The sequence below is a fragment of the Grus americana genome, chromosome 3 (assembly GCF_028858705.1).
Source record: "Grus americana isolate bGruAme1 chromosome 3, bGruAme1.mat, whole genome shotgun sequence".
Classification (NCBI taxonomy): Eukaryota; Metazoa; Chordata; class Aves; order Gruiformes; family Gruidae; genus Grus; species Grus americana.
In genome coordinates this window covers 70,809,157-70,828,734 of record NC_072854.1, presented here as the reverse complement: position 1 = coordinate 70,828,734, position 19,578 = coordinate 70,809,157, and the positions used below count along the sequence as shown (strand labels likewise).

At 37.7% G+C, this 19,578-nt stretch overlaps 1 protein-coding gene across 5 annotated transcripts in view; it reads left to right on the top strand.

Moving 5' to 3' along the window:
• ARMT1 (acidic residue methyltransferase 1) overlaps window positions 1–19,578 on the top strand; it is a 59,382-nt gene that overhangs the window by 31,234 nt on the left and 8,570 nt on the right. For all 5 annotated transcript variants that reach the window (XM_054818801.1, XM_054818802.1, XM_054818800.1 and 2 more), the window contains 7 exons: window positions 2,651–2,795; window positions 4,534–4,719; window positions 11,556–11,873; window positions 13,964–14,164; window positions 15,950–16,123; window positions 17,317–17,559; window positions 18,375–18,611. In XM_054818801.1, coding sequence (XP_054674776.1) covers window positions 2,651–2,795; window positions 4,534–4,719; window positions 11,556–11,873; window positions 13,964–14,164; window positions 15,950–16,123; window positions 17,317–17,559; window positions 18,375–18,611 — 1,504 coding nt within the window. The remainder of the gene's footprint in view (window positions 1–2,650; window positions 2,796–4,533; window positions 4,720–11,555; window positions 11,874–13,963; window positions 14,165–15,949; window positions 16,124–17,316; window positions 17,560–18,374; window positions 18,612–19,578) is intronic.

Genomic DNA, 19,578 nt, shown 5'->3' with positions numbered 1-19,578 from the left:
AGGACCAGGGAACTGCTCCAAGAGAGAAGTGAACAAAACGAAAAGCTTAATGTTCAGCTCTACCAATCCCAGGTCTCGTTTGCTGTGCACCTGGAGCATAACCCTAGAGTTACACTCCAGGGAAGGGACAAAGGGAGGGTGAGTCCGCTCTTTTGGAAAGAACACACATGTTGGATTGGTCATGAATCTACAGTGTATGCTTTCAAAGCTTTTTCTCATCTTCAGCTGATGGTTACATGCGGCACAATACCAGTCAATGTACTGACCTAATGAACTTTAGTCGCTTAGTCTGACCACCTTATTAGCGCGTGGCATGTGACTGGTCCTAATTAGATATTCAAGAAAGATTTTAACTGAAAACCATTAATAAAAGGGAAGAGCAAGCCAGTAGGCATGAAATGCACATTTACATTCTATACCTAGGGATACAGTAAAAAATGTTTAATATATTCTGTTATTGGTTTCCAAGATGTACACCTCTCCTATTGAAAATGGTGCTTTTCTACTCAACAGGTCTATTGCCAACGTATTTTTAGAGCCTGAACTGTGAAAAGCTTTCTTTTCCTTTTTTTTCCCTTCTTTTTCCACCTCTTTTCTTTGCTCATTAGTTCTGAAGAGCTAGCAAAACTGTCAAAGACCTGCATTCTACTTTTTTGTAGCTGATTGCCTATTTTCTAGGTGACCACACCTTTATGGCCCTACTGGAGGTAATTAGGTTATTCGTAGAGTTGTCAAGTACGTGCTTTGTACTTCAGATTGTTTATTTTGAAAAGCAGGCATGGTTCTGTGTGTGATGTGCCTCAATTTTTCAGAGCCACAGAACGGTTTGTGGGGTTGGTGGTCGATCTCATACAATATTCTAACATCTAAGCATGCGTGTATGACATGTGTGGAGTCTCATCATACCTTTTCACTTCTGACATGCCCCTCTGCAGGACAGCAGTTTAGCGACCATCTCACAGCTTAGTTTTACTGGGGCTATAGAGGAGAGGAAGGTGCCCGGAGGTGAGGAAGCTGTGAGGCACTTGTTTTTTGAGGGCCAGCATCTGCTGCAGAAGGCAGGCCTCTTTTGGCTCACAGTGTGTGCTGTGCAGTAGTACATGGAACTATCCTTGTCCTGTCCAAAGCAGTAATCAATGTTTTCTGTTTCTCTCTGTTATTATTCCACTCTCTTCCGCTTTGCAGCACTGACAACTGTGCTGATTTCACTCATAAGGCAACATCTTAAATTTTTTCATGGACCATCTCTTTTGTGTAGTGATTTATAACCATTTAACATACTGTGTTCACACTCACTGTGCATTTTCTGTAGGAGTCTCATGCTGCTTTTTGATTATGGAGGGATGCTCTGTTGGCTGTTTGATTGCCAACCTAGGGAAAAGAATGAGTCCAGAAATCACTTGCATTCCCACCTTGAAAACTGAGAATAGTGCTATGCTCTGATAAGCAAATGAGTTTCAACAAAATATTTGCTCTAGACAGCTGTTTGGTGATATCTTGCATCTCATTTTATTCTAGTGTTCAAATCTTTGTGAAGAACTTGCTTTAGAAGCTCAATAGTTTTGTCTCTTGCACTCTACCACTGAGTACCTCTCTCACGGGTGTTATCTGAGAGGTGTTGGAGTTGATACTTGGATTACACTAATGGTCATTTTGAGCTTTGGTTGGCCGGGCTATTTTTGTTAATCTGTTTCTTTGTAGTTTTTGAGAAGTGATGCTCAGCCTTGCAGCATCATGAGCAAGATTTGAATCTATACATTTGTTACCTATGCAGACTGTGGCAGTGCTTGTTTGCTGGGCTTGTCTTTGACCCTGGCAACAGGAGGGATGTAACCACATTTATGCCGATGAGTTAAACTGATGTTTGGTTGTTAGTTCTTATAGGCTGTTTACAAACTGATACCTGCTGTTTAGGCTGGTAACAAATGTTTCATGTGGGATATGTATCCACATGATAGGCACTTTTGAGAGCGGTGAAATTGATGACAAAAAGCTGCCTTTTCTTCATTCTTTTGTATGAAGAATACTCCCTTGATATTTTATTTTGTAATTGATCACTTTCAGGGGTAGTGTTACGCTGTAGAAGACTGTATGTACAGCAAAGTAGTGTCTCCCATCTCTGCTTCTGCTGGTAAACTTCCCTTCACAAGTACTCTGGATGTCCTACACTTCCATTAGTCCAGAGGGGCTTCTTTTTCCCTCGAGTTTGTTGATCAGCACTATCCACTTCATTAGAGAGGTGATGTGAAGTGCTTTTAGCATATTTCTACTATAATTTGATCATTCTCTTCCCCTCTTACTTTTTCCAAGCTTTTGCTTGCAGCCTCCATTTATAGTATCTTGAGGGCACTGTTTATTGATGTCACCTGGTTCTTTATTTTTATTGAAATCTAGTGCTGAGAAGGCGGTAGGGTTCACAGAAGATTCTTTGGAGTGGTAATCAAAAGCAAAGCTGACGAAATCTTTACACATAAGGCAACAATAAAAGTTACATGTATTAAATAACAGATATAGAGAATTATATGTAACATTTAAAATTAATTTTGTGGTATGCAGAAGCTAGCAATAATCTTGGGATAATGTCTTTTCCCTAGAATTCTGTTTCAGAGAACATTTATCCTGATGCATGTATCTTTTTCTGTCTGATTAGTAAATATTTGAATGAGTGTGAAGAAAGCATGACTCAAACTTCTAAAATCAGCAGAAAGTATGAAGAGCTCCTTACACAGCTTTCTGCATTCTTGGACACGGACATCAGAGAAAAAGAGAAACCACAGGAACATTTAATGTCAAAGGTGATTATGTGTAGGCAAGGGTTTCTGTATAGCAATTTAATAGAAAAATACTTGGTTGTCAAAGAAATAAAGCAAGTGATGAAGACAGGAATCTTTGTGTTAGATAATGATTTGCAGACAGTGCTATCATTTAAGACAGTGGGGGTTTTTTTATATTGGGCTGATTTTCAAAGGTACTGAACACTAATAAACCTCAGTGAACTCAGTCTGCTCCCATCTGCATAAATATTTCATTAGCCTGTAGTTCCCAAGTACAGCCCTGACATACCTGGTTGAAAGCTTTCCTGAATATGTGAACACTATGTGATGTGTAAACTGAAACATCTTAAATGGCATACCATAAAACAACCTTAACTGTGCCCTGTAACAAAATGCTGGAAATAAATGTGTGGTGGTTTTGAGACTTAATCATAAAACTTCAGAAATATTCTGAAGAAAAATAATAAACTAAGCATCCATTTAGGAAAGGAAAATTGTTTATATACTCTTTTAACCTTTATCGATGTTGCTGAAGGGCAAGTTATCCTAATTTTATGCATTTTTCTCATGTTCTGTCTAGTCTTTGCTATCCCTATTTTTCTTTACTTGGGAGCATACTAGGTATTTTGGGAAATTCTGTTTCATTATATTCATATTATTATAAGACTTCTGGCTATAAGGAATACTTAATAAATTAAGATTATCTAGATACATATCACAGTGATTTCTTAAAGTACTTGCCTTCGTAATATTACAAGCACATTGAAATTGTAATAGATACTCTAACAAAACTTGGCTAGTTGTCATTAGAGTCAAAGATGTTTGTATTAAGCTGTAACTCTTACGTGCTTTAAGTTAAGGAAATAACCGGAGTTTAGAAAAAAAGTATATGTTGATGTCTTGTTTTAACAATGTAGTAATAAATCTTGTTGGGAAATCTAATTTGTACTGAAAACTGTGTGCATTAGGAAAACTTAGCGACTCATTTTTCTGTTTGCGGTCATGGTATGTCTATTTAGCTTCTTTTCCGCATTATGGTTTTATTTAAGACAGAATTGATCTGGCTTAGTCTTAACAAATGCCTTGCCAGTAGAAGTCAGGGTACCTCTTTTACCTTATGCAGTCTTTGAAGTACCCACATTCATCTAGTCCACTTCTTGGAAATAGCGTAACGTACCAAAAGAGCCCTAGAATCCTCTTGGAAACTAACTCCTTTTTCCAAGGTGTCAGCTGTTCAGCAGCCCACCAGGTATTTGGCCCTGCCCTTGAATATGCTTATGAAATAGCTGTTACTAACTCAAGCCTCCCCATGCCTAAAAAGTTTCAAGCATAAAATGCAGCTTTCTGTTTCTCATTCCAAGTGAGAGGCATAAATCTTAACAAGCCAAACTGAAATGGTCTGCTTTTCACATGAAGTTAGCTATATGATCTGTTTTCATTTTCTGACCTGCTTCATTTCAAGTGCAGATAGGCAGTGACAGTAGCTCTCCACCTGTTTAACAGATCATAGACATTGTGTGGGAGTAAATCTGAACCACATTACACTAAGGTGTGGGTTTCTGGTGGGAATATGGTTCTCATATTAATTGTCTTTCTGCTCTTTTTAGAAAAAAATAGTAAAGTGCAATTATAAATCTGACCTACGGGTCACCAGAAACACCATGTATTTATTGGAATGATTAGGAGCAGGTATACTGGGATGAATATATGTCGCTAAGTCCTTTAAAAAAGTTAACTAACATTTGAATTATTTCTCTAGGTGTCTGAAATATGTAAAGAAAATCTGACACTTAAAGACCAGGTTGCTGCTCTTCAAGAAGCTGTCAATGTCCATGAGATGGAGTCCAAAGCTAGTAGAGAAACTATCATGAGGCTTGTTTCAGAAGTGACCAAGGAGCAGAAAAAGGCAGCAGGATATTATCAAGACATGGAAAAACTTAGAAAGGTACATAATTGCATGACATGTATGTTTGTCTATTTTTCAAATGTTTTCTCGAAATTTCAAATTAATTTTCAGTAGGAGTTGTGTGAGAAAAAATGCTTCTGAAAGACTTCTGGTAATTAGGGCCTTTCCTCAAAGGAAACTTTTTCTGAGGTTATTCTCAGCTTTTTGAAAGCTTCAGAATATATGGAGATTAAACAATAACATCATGTAAAAAAAATCTGATTTAGATTTGATGTCTTCCAATGATGGTTGAAAATTTATATTTTTACTTCCTTCATATTGTTGTAGCATTCGCTGTGCTTGCACAAACATGTAAATAAACAGATGTTTATGGACTTAATGGGTATATCTGAGGCACAAGCATGGAACTATGAGCAAACGCTCTTTTAAATAATATTTATGTGATATCGCAAGTCTTCTGAGGATTCTTCTACCCAGTTTCTTTAAAAATTCTAATGAGAAATTGACAGGAATTAATAGGATGCTATTTTATTCTTAAGGAACTGGAAGCAAAGTGTCTTGGCTTCCAGACACTCCAGATTATCTTGTTTCACTGCGTTATGAACTTGTATTGCATAATGGTAAATACTCTGTTGGCTCATACCCAAAAAGTTTTAGGCAGTAGGATGGCTCTTGCAGGAAAGCACTGTTCTGTTGTGGGGAACCCATAGCGGAGATCTGTGCAGCAGGAATGATGCTGAAATAGAAATGTAACTCAAGTTGTAAGTCAAGTGTTCACCAAATTCACTTAGCTATGATTTGGAAAGGAAAAGGATGTGATTTAAGGATTTAATTGCTCTAGAAGAACTCACCATTAAGAGTTTTTGTACGTTGCAAAGGATGGATGAATAAAGTGAACTTCTGTAGCAATTTTCCTAATTACTTTGTACTTTGAGCGATAACAGTGGAAAGGGAGCAGTTTACTAAAGCCATAATGAAAATTTCCCACAGGTACTACAGCAGTGTGGTAAAAGCTGATGGCCAGAACTTAAGAAAATAAGAGAAGAAACTTAGACTGCCAAATATGTAGCTGAGTTGTGTGTGACTGAGTTTGTAGGAATTTTTAATATAAAGACAACCTGGTGCAAGTAAGTTTTCAAATGTAATGTAACATTTTCCCCACTTCCCTGGCATTACTTTTTCCTGAACAGAAAACCACCACCATACGCTTTAAAGGATATAGTGTTCTGATTTGGTTGTAGGCAAAATACTTAGGAGATGAGAAAGAGCTGACAGGGTGCTCTGGAGAAGAAAGAATTTGTTATGGGGAAGATAAATGTTAAGTACTACAAGGGTCATAAATTTTACTTACTGCTGAAAATACTTCTTACCAAGCTGTGTAAAATTTTCTAAGACTCAAATGGGACTGAGAGAGAACCTGCATCAAAAACATAAACAGGTCCTTTTTGAGAACATTTTGGTTTTGTACTTCACTTCAAACACAGGTGTGTGAATAAGAGCAGCATGTAGTTTGCTCACTAAGCAAGCCAGAATCAGGAGATGTTTTAAACAAAGATGAGGGCTTCATTTGTGACTTGTTTTGCAAGTTTGCTCTGACTGTCAAAACATTTCCAAAGTTGAGCTAGTTGTATGAAAAATATTTTCCTATCATTATTGTGCATATGCCAAATACATAATTTATTTAACCCATTTTACAGAAATGTCTTGCTAAATTACTAGCATTGCCTTTCAGATGAAGTGTGTGCCATCACAGCTTATCTAGAGGCTGCAGATTCCTCCAGTGCTGTTTCAGTTTAGCTACTTAAATTTGCAGATACGGAGTAAATCTGTTGAGAAGGTTTTGTATTCATGAATGTGCATTAAGAAATTCAGTATTGAAAAAATAACTAAAAAAAAAAAAAAGCTTTAAATCCACATATCTAAAGGAGGATGTATGGCATCTCCTGTTCACCTAATGAGTGTCTTATTAGGTTACAGGAAGGACATCAGTTGTATAAAGTTGGTTTGACTTTGTCACATATTTTGCTGTACAGTTTAAGCACATGAACAGAGTTGCACATGTTGTGACATGTTTCCCTATGAAGGCAAAAAGCAGAAATCTATACTGTTGCTGTGTCAGAAGACACAACACATGACAGTGTGTTTCTGGATTGTTTTCTGAGCTTTAATTTATGGAATTGCTTGTAGCAGAGTCTACCCAGCACAGACTGTGTACAAGTGACTTTTGCCTGTTTTTGCCTGAAGCACCCAGGGCCAAACATATTGGCTATCTTCTGTATTACAGATTGAGATGGTGGCCCGTTTCCCCCAGTTTTCTCAAAATTCTTCCTAAGTTTATAGAGGCCATCACACTGTTCTGTCAGTCTTCTCCAGCAAGCCTCAGCCACCGCGCTGTTCCCTGCCACCTCTCTGAATCTTTGTCAGTTTTTCTTGCCAGGTAGTTCTTCACTCCTGCTCCTTGGGATTTCTGTGAACTCCTTCTCTTGACCAGATGCCTTTCTTTATGTTCCAGGAGGAGGCAGCTATGTAATGATCAGTTAAACAGATTGTAGATTCTGAAATTCTTGATGAAGAAAATGAAAGCGAGTTGGTTATGTTTTAAGGTTAATGTATGAAAGTAATTCAGAATGTTCTTTAGTATATATGATTCTCGAGTATTTGTTGAAGTTAGCTGGTTTTCATCTGAGGAGCACTAGCAAGTGAACGATAATTTTATCTGTTCCCCTCAGCCTCGCTGCATCACAGTAGCAAACAGCAGAAACCAATACAGTCTCAAAACTAATAGAAGTAACAAAAGCAAGCCACCAAGCTGTTTGTATTGTAATGTATTACTTTTCTTTTAGAATTCTGAACTTCTCACGTTTCTGACTGAATATTGCAAGAGCTTGCTCCTGGAATTCTGTAAATATCGTGCATACCTGTATTCTGTCAGTGCTGGATATCAAATTGGCATTTGATGGAAAATAACTTTTAAATACTGCCCAGATTTCTAGACTGAGAATCAGACCATTCTTCCTCTATGACCAGACAGGAATTATTGATTACAATGGTCATAATTACAGAATTATAACATGCTTTGAGAATGTCCGTAGGTCCTTAAAAATATCTTATTTGCTGTAGATTCCTATATGACATTTATTTAAGATATAGAAGAAGATGCATATATTCTTCTTCCAGATAAATTTGCCTTTTGTACAGCATTGCCATTGATGAATCACAAGAACTAGCAAACTGGCTTGTTCTGTTTCACATCTTCGCTTATGATTCAACTTGGAAATATTTGTGATTCCCTCTGAAGTGTTAATTTAAATATCTGTTTTGCAAAGATGTGTACCATGTCTTTAAATAACATATTTGAAATATAATCAATTTTAATTAATACAATACATCTGCATGTACTACTGATGCAAAATTAACCAGGAAAGTACTCTTCAGTATTTAATACTGACTTATATTAAGTTATATTATTAATGAATAAAACTTTAAGTAGCATCTAGTCAGTATAAATTTATTAAAATCTTATCTCCCTCATTTTGTTTTGCAGTGAAATACACCTCTTTTAGCCATTCCTTATAAGAGTCCCTCTTTTTCTCTGCTTAAAAGGCAGAAGTAATTTCCCCCACCTGTTCCAACTTGAACACATTTTCTGTGAATGCAGCTGATTCAATATTAAACACATGATTTCTCATGTGGGGAGGCCTTGCCGGTGTCTTGTGCAATGGTCTGGGTACTCTTACATCTTCTCTAGTCTAGTGCAGGTAGGGTGCCAGTGGGTGAGCGTGGGTAGACTGTGTCCCAGCCTGAGTGGGTAACTTTAAGAATGGCATTATGCTGTATGAGCCCTTTTGCTTCAGTCTCAGATAGTTGAAGAACCTTTGGTGCTGCTTTCGACGTCTGCAGGTGAGCACGGCCATGGTAGATCTGCTGCATCTCTGGTGTCTAACAACCAGTCATTGACACGGTCTGCCCTGGGTAAATCCACCTAATGTCTAATTCTGTTTTCTTTGAACTTCAATTTCCATAATTATTCATGTTTTCAAAATTTGCTGTGTGTCAGTGTTGGGTAGCTTTTTTGACCCTACAAGCTGCATACCGAAACCTTCATATAATTCGGAGCCATGGGACTTTAGCCATAAATGTTGAGGAGCCAAAGAGAAAACACGAGCTGTTGTGGTTCCATCCTTTCAGTCTTCTGTGATGGAAATTGTTTTATTCATCTGCACTGATCACTTAGGCTCTTAGGGATTTGCTTCTAGTTGGGATACCACCTTTATGTGTCACAGTCCCTAAATTTCCAAATACTGTTCCACGCTCAGGCTGACCTTGCTGAAGCTAGCCAGTGTAAATGCTCTCCATTCAAGAGAGGTTTCAAGAAGGATTGTTCAGAATTTTAATGTTTTGCTTTATGCCTTTTCATTCTGTAAATTGCTTGTTTTTTTGAAATTTTTGTTTTTAATGTTTGGGCATCAACAGGCTTGCAGTTCCTTATTTTGTACCTTGATCTTTTGATTCAACTGTGTGTGTTTGCAGATGTTCACAATTTCAAACAAGATTGTAATTAGGTAAGCTCCCTGGTAATGGCAAACTACTTTTGCACTGTCTTTCTGAAAGGAAAAATACACACTACTGAAAACTGTAATTGAAATAAACCACTCTTTATTCTTTGCTGTAATTACCATAATGTAATTCTGAGCACAGGTGGGAATTTTCTATTAATAGCACTTGTTTAGAATAAAAAAGAGAAAATGGCAAGGAATCATGCCAACATCTTGTTTCCAAGAGAGTTCTACAATTACTTTAGAAAGGGGTAGTAACAAATAATTTCCTAAATGACAGGGTTTGTTTTGGTTTGTTTTCATTTATGTGTTTGCATGTTTTCTTTTTTGAAGCTATTTAAAAATTTTAGTATTTTTAGTATTGTATGTTTATATTTTATTTCCAAGGGTGCCTCCCAAACTCTGTTTTTGTCCATCCTCACTGCTGATCTACATAAATACCCCTAGATTTGCTACTCGATTAGCATGTTTGCCATTAATACAAATGACTTACCATGGTACATAGCAAGCACACAGTAGACCCTGAGAGACCCCCGAGTAGTCACCATATTCACAGCTGCTCCGGGAACAATTCTTTAACTCCAGTGTACACAATCTTAGTTCATATCAATCTGCTTACTGAGCCTCTACTAAACAACTGAAACTTCCAGAGAAGTCTGATCGGTCTCTATAAATATGCCACCCTCTAGCATAATTTTGTCTTGTGCGAAGTAATATTCTTCTGTTTGCTTCTATCCATCAGATAATACCCAGAGGAATGAAGACTTAGTCTTTGCTATGCTTTTAGTTGGTTACACGGCAAATTTTATTCTTGTATATGAATGTGTAAGCACTCTTACTATTGGTATTGTGGGGTAAGGAAAGAGTTTTAAAAGCTGACTGAATGAGAGAGATGATTTTTTTCTTTTTGTTTAGATGGATTATTTTTCTTTCATTTTTCTATCATCATTTGCTTGTGTGTCATGTGTCACGATACACAGTTGTGTCTGTCTGCTCTGCCCTGTTGGGTCAATATTTTATATACAACTGATGTAGATATATATGTACTGGTTACTTTTTCTTTCTTTCCAAACTGACTCTTGATTCATCAGAAGCTAAAGGTAAAAAACTTTTAAAAACTCTGGGCTTAGAAAGAAAGGATCATGGTTGTCAGGGGCTAAATGAGAACCATGACAAAATGCCAAAGATCTGAGGATGTCCCTGAGCAGTAAATCCTATGGGCTATTCACCAGGTAGTCTTATCTCACAGTACCCCGTCTCCCTCCTGAAGACGACATTGTATTTGAGTGTATTACTTCTGAAATGCAAGGGACTGACTTCTTTAAAAAAAAAAAAAAAAAAGAAAAGTTATGGGGATACTAGATAGACCCACCATCCCACTAGTCTGTCCCTAGTTGCTTCTGCACACCAACAGCCCAGCTGAGCAGCAGAAGGGGGCAGTTGTAGGCTCTGTGGAAGGACACATAGCTCTTCATTGACTTTCTTCTATTCCTCAGGCAGATTTGACCTTATGGTAATAGGGATTTTGCTTTCTTCAGAAGGTGACATAGCTCAAAATAATTCCCTTTTTGGAAATTTTTCTGAGTGTTTCACGATCTAAGGATCTCTTCTTTGAGGTAAAATTGGTATTTGAGCATTTGTACCTTCTTTTATGCTGTCTCAACATCATCATCTTTTTTTGTTTGGCCCCTCACTTCCCATTTGTGTGTATAAATAATCTTAGGAATTTTTGCCACATTCAAGTAAGCTGATCTCAGAGATCACCTCTAATTCTGCTCTTGATGCTATATTCAAAGAGTTGGTGTGTATTCTTTTGGTCAGCCCTGAACTGGTCAGGCAGTTGGACTAGATGATCATTGTAGGTCCCTTCCAACTGAAATGTTCTGTCCTGTTCTGTTCTACTCTATTCTGCTCTACTTTTTCCCTCCAAGGGACTTTGGCTTTATTTGTGTTACATCTTATTCACCATTCGTTTTCTAAGTCACATTATCTGAATGAAAAAATAAGCTAGCAATAGTTTTATTGTAAAAAAATTGGTTTTTATTTACCTGCAAATTTTATCCATGTATGATATGAAAAACCATTCTTGCAGTGGCCTGCAAGAGGTTAGTCTGTAGTGTGATTGCAGCAGGCTTTGGGCTTTCATCAATTTTAGTGGGAGTTCTCTTAGGAAGCCCTGACGTTGAGCCCGTATGAATAACATGGGTCCTAAATTTTCTATCTGCCATACCTGCTTCTGAGTTATTCCCTGCTTTTTGTGTGGAGGGAAGGGGTTATAACAAATTTTAAAAGCCTGGTTTAATCTTTCATGTATTTTAGGATCTTGACAGTGCTATAATAGGGAGACAGAGTTTGGAGATGGAGATCAAAAACCTCCAAGATAAACTGACTGCTAACCAGAAAGCTTTGGATGCCTCAAAGCGGGAATTGAACAATCTGAAGGCATCTTCCAGGGAGCTGGATGGAAGCTTGAAGAGCAGCAGAGAAGAGGCCAGGACTGCTCAGAGCTCCTTAGTGGCTTTTAAAGAGCAAATTGCTACCCTCCTCAGCGGTGGATCTGCAATAGTTAAACTTTCTGAGAAAGCCATTGTGGAGAGGATCCAAGAAATAAATTGCAAAGAGGAGAGTAAAGAAATAGTAAGTCAGCAACTGCTGCACTTGCGTAATATGTGTATTTATTCTCTTTGGATCCTTTTTCATTTAGTCATCTGTTAGAGTGTTTGCTTTTGCTTAGGTTTTGAAATTAAAGAAAATTTTAATTTTGTTGTCTGTTGATTTGAGATAATAGGTGAAAAACATCTATGTTTTATTAAGTAGAAAGAGGCCAGAATTGAAATTAATAATACATGCTGTTAACAAGAAAAGACATGGAATGATCTTCCAGGTAAGACATTCAAATATGATTTCAGTCCCACTTAGCAGACATCAAAAGTGGCTGTGTGGTTGCTATGATTTAGTGGAACATGTGAACAAGTATGAATTTGCTGCTACAATAGTGACTTCAAGGACTGACTTGTTTCTCAAAGCACACATAATGATGAGTCAACCCAGGAAACTTCTTTCCTTCCAATTCTCAAAACCTGCACCTAAAAAGAAAAAAGTAATTTTATACTTACAGTTCAACATTGTAGAAACCGTAACTGCTCACCATCCAGGAGAAAGGCAATAGGAAGGCAGCTGGATATTCTAATGCTGTGGCCCAAGGTGCTTCAGCTGGTAGTGTTTGCAAAGGTGTGTTTGCATGTACAGGTAGAGAAGAGACAGCTCAGGAGGAAGTTGAGCCAGAATACAGTCTGACCAATGTCAATACCCTGACACTGCATTGAAGTTTCTCACTTGCTCACATGGGCATATATTAATTTTGTCAGCAAGGACTATTATATAATTAAGTCACACACTAAATCAAAAGCTGTTTTTACTGAACCACTGAAAAAAACAACTTCAGTGTCCTTGCCAGATTTTAAGATTCCAACATCTCCTACTGATGTGATAGTTTTTTTTTTGTTAGGGAATGTTTTTGTATTCTGTCCAAGATTGGAAATCACTCTTGAAAATATCCCTGTGCATTTTGATCAAATGTTTTGTTAAAAAATACAAACCAGCTCCTCTATACCTTAGTTTGAGAGTCAGTATACCAAATTTCAATGAAAACAAGATTTGTGAAAATTATTAACATTTGAAAGTGATCCACTGAAGTAGAAGTGTGGCAGCAACTTTTTAATATAAGAGGTCTTTACAGTTTTATTATATGTCCTGGAGTGTTGTTTCCATAAGCAAAATGCTTTCAAAATTAAATCTAATGAGAATTTTATGTACTTGTGTGTTTGTACTATTTGGTGTTTTGGCATACAGCACAGTCTGAGATGTTGATTATTTTGGCAGCTGCTGAGAAAGGGAAATTTAAGTTGACTGGCAGCTGTTGAGTAAAAAGGTTTCATTTTTAAATCATCACTGCAGCTCTTCTGGGAGTTTTGTGTATATATACACTAGATGAACTGGCAAAATGTTCATCTTTATATCCAAGCCTGGTCAGCTATGTCTGGCTTACCTCTGCACACGCACCTGTCAAACAGAGCTGTGAAAAGTTTAAATTTTAAAAGCCCTGTGAGAAAATTATTCACTGCAACTGCTATAGTCAGATTTTCTGTGAAATCTGATATGCTCTTGAAGGTTGTATCTCCTAATTATGGTGATTTTGGTGTCTGAAGGGCATCCGAGTCATAGTGTATACTTCAGTTAACAATTGGGAAGCACTCCTCTGAGACTTAGTTATCCATATCTACATTCTCACCTATGTGCTGCATGTATTTTCTAAATCACTTCTCTATTTTTTCCACTCAGCACCTCAATAGACTAGTGATTTTATTGGCTTATTTTAAAGAATGTGAGTTGACTGCCAGGTATTGCTGGCTTGGTAACATCTTTGGAAAGTTTGTGTCTAAATTAATTTGCATTAATTTTTTATAGATATTAGCCCCTTTTAGTCAGTTGACTCATCTTAAACATGGTTTCTGCTCTTCACTTTTGGGTGTCTCATGTGTCACCACTTCTGCCATTTTCTCCTGGTGGTTACAGCAGGTTTTTCTTTTTGTCATTTTTAATGCATGCATTTTAAAGATAGATATTTTACCCTCTTTTTAATAATTTGAGGATGCATCTTTCACATCTTTCTAACATTTTCATATCCACCTAACCCCATGTGTTTTGTTGGCTTGCTTGCTCCCTAGATGATATCTCAGCTTGAAACCCAAATAGCTGAATTGACCAAAACTTTGGAAAATCAGACCAGATTGTACCAAGAAGCTCTGGAGAAGAGCAGGAAAGCTGAAAAATGTTCTGAGACTTTCCAGGATCAACTGAAACACTTGGAAGAGGAATTACTCTCTGTAGATCTGATGCAAGATGGTTTGAAGCTTGAGAAACAAAAAGTAGTTGCATGCATTATTTTCTTTTGCATAAAAGTCTATAAAGACAGAGATACAGCTAATTGTATTGCATTGATCAGCTGGAGTATTATTCACAGTCTGCAAGTAATGCAAATTATCAAAGTCAGGCATCATGTAGAGAGTAGTATCTTTTCTTTGACCAACAATTTTAGTTGGAAAAAGTAGGTAAGTTTTTGAGTTCAAAGTCCATTTAATGTGAAAAAAACCCAACCACCAAACAGATTAAAAGAAATCTCTGTAAATACACCAGAGGTCCTTCAAGGATTCTCTGGTCTCAAAGCTTTCTTTCATGTCTCTGTCTTTCTTTAATATATCATCTGGTCTGCAGTGTCTCAAGATCTCGCAGTCCTTGATTCTTTTATATCCTCAGACCATCAAGGCTACCAGAATTTTTTAATGAATTTTATGAATGAACACACAGCCTATAACACATCTGCATACTAAGAGTTTGAAAAATGACATAGTACCTGGAAAGTTAAACCAGCTGTCTGATACAGCTAAGAAAGACAAAGTTGTTGCATGTTACGAGGCCAAGATCAATGCTTAGAAAGTTGAATTTGCAAAGAATCAACAATCTGGTGCTGTCTGTTTTGCATTAGTCTATGATACAATAACTTTTATGAATGAAACATCCACCACATCAGGAGCAAACCAGAAAACGAGCTGTTCCTTCCCCTCTGCTTCCTCTGTGAAGAACACATGGCCCTAGTTTCTTAATTTCTCTCTAAATTTTGTGGCAGTAAAGAGATTTTTTTTGTTCTGATTTTTTTCTGTTAATGAACAACTTCAGTGCTTGCTGCTGCTGCTGCTGCTTTTAACTTTTTGAACCAGAAGCATCATGAAACAAAAAGATTCTTGCTGTTTTATTGCCTTAGGCTCAAGCAACAGTTATGGAACTGGTTTGTTGTTTGGTTTTTTTTTTTATTTTATTTTATTGTTTCTTTGCAAAGATTATGACCTGAAAAAGAAGTAAGACAAAACAAAGGCAAACATAGTTCTCAGTGAGAAGGAGAGCTTTGGATTTTGCAACAGAGGCTAATTGAGACCAGAGAACTAATGCAATTTTTAAAGAGTTAGCAGGTCAGGACAAAAGAAGGAAAAAACAGATGAAATAATATTTGATAACTGTATGTGTTCCCATCAGTAAACCAGATGGAAATGAAATCAAAACAATCTTTAAAGCAATTTGTAAACCAATAACTGTTATCTGTAAAACTTGCTGTTCCAAAGAAGGGCAAAAGACTGACCATGTTAATATTTCTGCATCTCCTCAGACTACACCCGATCTCGCTCATGGCATCCCTAGTACCATTTTTATCTGTTTTAGGGCTCACAGCAGTGGGCAATTACAGCACTTGCAATTAGCTGGGCTGTAGTGTTCCTTTCTAACTTCTCCCTGCCAATGCATGGTTGTGTAAAAAGCAGCAGAGCCGCAGACAGGAACTCGAGTCTGCAGCAGACACACATACCTGGTGCTGCTCTTACTGCAGAGGAGCAGAAAAGAATCTGGTCTTGTGAAGAAGATAAATACAGTAGGTCTGGGGATTTATGAACAAAAATGACTAAAAAAGAACAAATGGAGAATTTGCAATTGTGTCAGGAGTAGGTACTATAAACATACCCTTTCAGCACATTATTTCTTGTGGATAGTGGACTTTGCTATGTATAGTTGGTTGCCGGTGTAGGGGGAATTGCTTTTAAATTCTACTTCAGGACATTTAATGAAGTTTTACTTTTTATTCTATTACCCACTTTTCCACATCTTAGTATCTGAAATTTCTGGAGCAACTTAATGAGAAGATGAAGCTGGATAGCCTAGCAGAAGAGGTTGGATTTGATATGAATGTGGATGCGATTCTAGCCCGGGTAGAGCAGTTAGTGAAACTGGAAGGTGATGCAGTGATTGAAAACAAGACTATGGCATATAGCCTAAGAAGAAAGGTAGGCAAAAAGGCATACTGTTACTGTTTGTTTCAAAGATAAACATTGTTATGGCTATATTTCTGTAGTGGCTTGCGAGAGGCAGCAAATTGGAGCTTCATATATGTGCAAGGAATTTCAAAGATGTCCATTACATAAAAAGAAGATAGTAAACGTTTGCAAACTATGCAAACAGACTGCGTATTAAAACAACTAAAACCACCAGTTGGTTAAATACATGATACGGGTTTTCACAACTTTGTAAATAAATGTAGGAAGTTATGCATGTTTATATGTGTATATATGTCTAATATGCATTTATAATATACTTCTGTAAACAGCTACCATTGACATTTAAATCTAAAAGAATCTGCTGGGAAGAGGGATATCTCACACAAACTTCTCTAGAAACCAATGTAGGATATTGGTTGTACTTCACCAGGAACATCAACATTTCCAACAAGAACTGTGCCCCTTTAGGACCAAATCTGTTCACATTTGGTCAGACACCCCTCCACCATCCTGCTATGACAGAGTAAAATCTTCCAGCTTTAGGCTTATCAGAATGGTTTAGAGCTTAGAATTAGGTCTATTTAGGGTTTAAAACAACACTGTATTTTTTCTGGAAGCAACTGCCTCTAGTAGGGAGTATAGTATGTATGTTAATACTCCTCAGATGTTCCAGAGTAAAGCTTGACAGCTCAGCTCAGGTAAACTGAAAACAGGTAGCTTCCTGAGCACCAAAATTACAAAACTAAGCTGCTGGACCTTGTATTGGGGCAGTGGGTGAAAGCTTTCTTATTTCTATGTGTTGATTCCCCTTCTTGCACACTAGCCTTAATTAACTGATTAAAGATGGAAATACCTTAAACTACCACCACTGAACCCACTGCCTCCTTAATGAATCTCTCGTATCTCTTGCATGTGTCTAGTGTCTTATACTTCAGACAATTTCAAATGTTATGAATGATGTACCAGTATTTATGTTCAAATAGGGTGCAGGTAGCGCACAAATTCAGGGATGGAGAAGCACAGTGAATTGGTAATATGAGAGGTATCAAGTTAGTGTATATATGTTTCTACTGCTTTACAGAGTTTTCAAGAGAGGAATAGGAGTTCAGGTTAAATATGCAACATGGGGATTAAATTTGCAAAACAATCCGTGTAGTACCATTGCCTTTCACATATTCATTTCCTTGTGTTTGAAAATCTAGTTGAAGACTCAGAAAGAAAAACTTGAAAGCAAAGAGCTGCACGTGAACCTTTTGCGGCAGAAAATAACCCAGCTGGAAGAAGAGAAGCAAGTAAGGACCGCCTTAGCCGTGGAGAGGGATGAGGCCAATGTTGCTGTCAGAAAGTTACATAAGATGACAGAGAGGTTACAGAAGCAGCTTGATCTGGCCAGGGAAACAAATACTGATCTCAAAGCCAAGCTGTCTGAAACCAATGAACTTAAGGTGAGTTAAAAGGTTACATGTGTGCTTCTATCCATTTTTCTATTCCAGGTGGATACAGCTGGAGTTCACTTACAATAAATGCGTTCATGGAGAACTGCTCAAATCTATCTAGGTGGGGAAAGCAAATATATACAGTATTTTGGGTATTTTACAATTTGTTTTGATATACTAAGTAGCATCTGTCAAGCACAACGTAAATTTTCAGGCTAGTGTAAGAAAAATATGATATATGCATCCTTTTCTTATTGATGTGGCTGTAATCTTATATTTTCCCATACAATACTCACAGAAGATCTATTGTGATAGGTATAGGGAGAGGGAAAGGGGTTTTTCTGCATAAAACAGGCAAGATGCTACCTTTTCATTGTTCCTGTGTTTTATTACATTGCAGCAGTAATAAATGACCTGCTTTAACTCAGGTGAATACAAGTAGTTTGCAGTCATTGATAGCTTGCCACTGCTGGAAGAAAGATTGATTTTATGGGAGTTTATGTGTTATGACTGATGGAGTGAAATAGATAAGTAGGTGCATGTTCCAACTGAATGATTTTTACCAGCAAAACATCAGACAACTCTTTTTCATACTACATTTCCAGGGTCTATCAGAGAGTGAACTCTCAAAAATCTTTTTGTTAGTTGAGTAGAAATTGGCAAGTCTCCTTTAATAAATTTTCGCTTCACACGTATATGTGATTTCATCAAGATCCCATAAGAAACCACATTAAAGTACTTACTCATGATTACTCTTTATATTTTTATTATTTGTGTTAGATGAAAAAGTGTGAGAAATTTAACATTACTTTATGTTATTGCAGATCAAAACTTTGGAGCAGAATAGAACAATAGAAGAACTCAGTAAGTCTCAAGGCAAATTGGAAAGAATGAAGGAAAAGGCTGAGAAACAACTTACCTCTGTCAAATCAGAACTTCTTTTAAAGGAGCGTAAAGCTACTGAAGATAAAGAAAAAAACAAAAATATGTTAGAAGCAGTTACCAATGAGATGAAGGTGCTTAAAACAGCACTTGCAGAATTAGCAAAAAGAGAGAGACAGGTAGGTGCATAGGTATTTGACAAATGCTAGCCGTCACTTAGAATATAAGGATGTGGTATAGGTGGAGCAGCTATCCAGCTGTGCTGAAAACTTTTGCGAACGTTATTAAACAAGGAAATTTTAGGTCAGACTTGTGTGCCAGACTGACAGTTGTGATTCTGAGAGGAAAAGCTATCCTTCAAGTTATATATGCAAGAGAATGAACAAAAAATACAGGCATTGATTTCTTTGTTCATTGCAAAATGTTAGATCACTTTTTGGAGAATCACAGAATCACCGAATGGTTGGAAGGGGCCTCTGGAGATCATCTAGTCCAACTCCCATGCTAAAGCAGGATCACCTAAAGCAGGTTGCACAAGATCTCATCCAGGCAGTTTTGAATATCTCCAGAGAAGGAGACTCTACAACCTCTTTGGGCAGCCTGTTCCAATGCTCAGTCACCCTCAAAGGGAAGAAGTTTTTCCTCACATTGAGATGGAACTTCCTGCGTTCCAGTTTGTTCCCGTTGCCCCTTGTCCTGTTGCTGGGCACCACTGAAAAGACTCTGGCCCCATCCTCTAGACATCTGCCCTTTAGATATTTATAAGCACTATCCCCTTCTCAGTCTTCTCTTCTCCAGGCTAAAAAGACTTAGCTCTCTCAGCCTGTCCTCACATGAGAGATGCTCCAGTCCCCTAATCATCTTTGTAGCCCTCCACTGGACTCTCTCCAGTAGTTCCCTGTCTGTCTTGAACTGGGGAGCCCAGAACTGGACACAGCACTCCAGATGTGGCCTCACCAGGGCAGAGTAGAGGGGGGGATAACCTCCCTTGACCTGCTGGCCACGCTCTTAATGCACCCCAGGATACCATTGGCCTTCTTGGCCACAAGGGCACATTGCTGGCTCATGGAGAGCTGCTTGTCCGCCAGAACTCCCAGGTCCTTCTCTGCAGTGCTGCTTCCCAGCAGGTCAACCCCTAACCTGTAC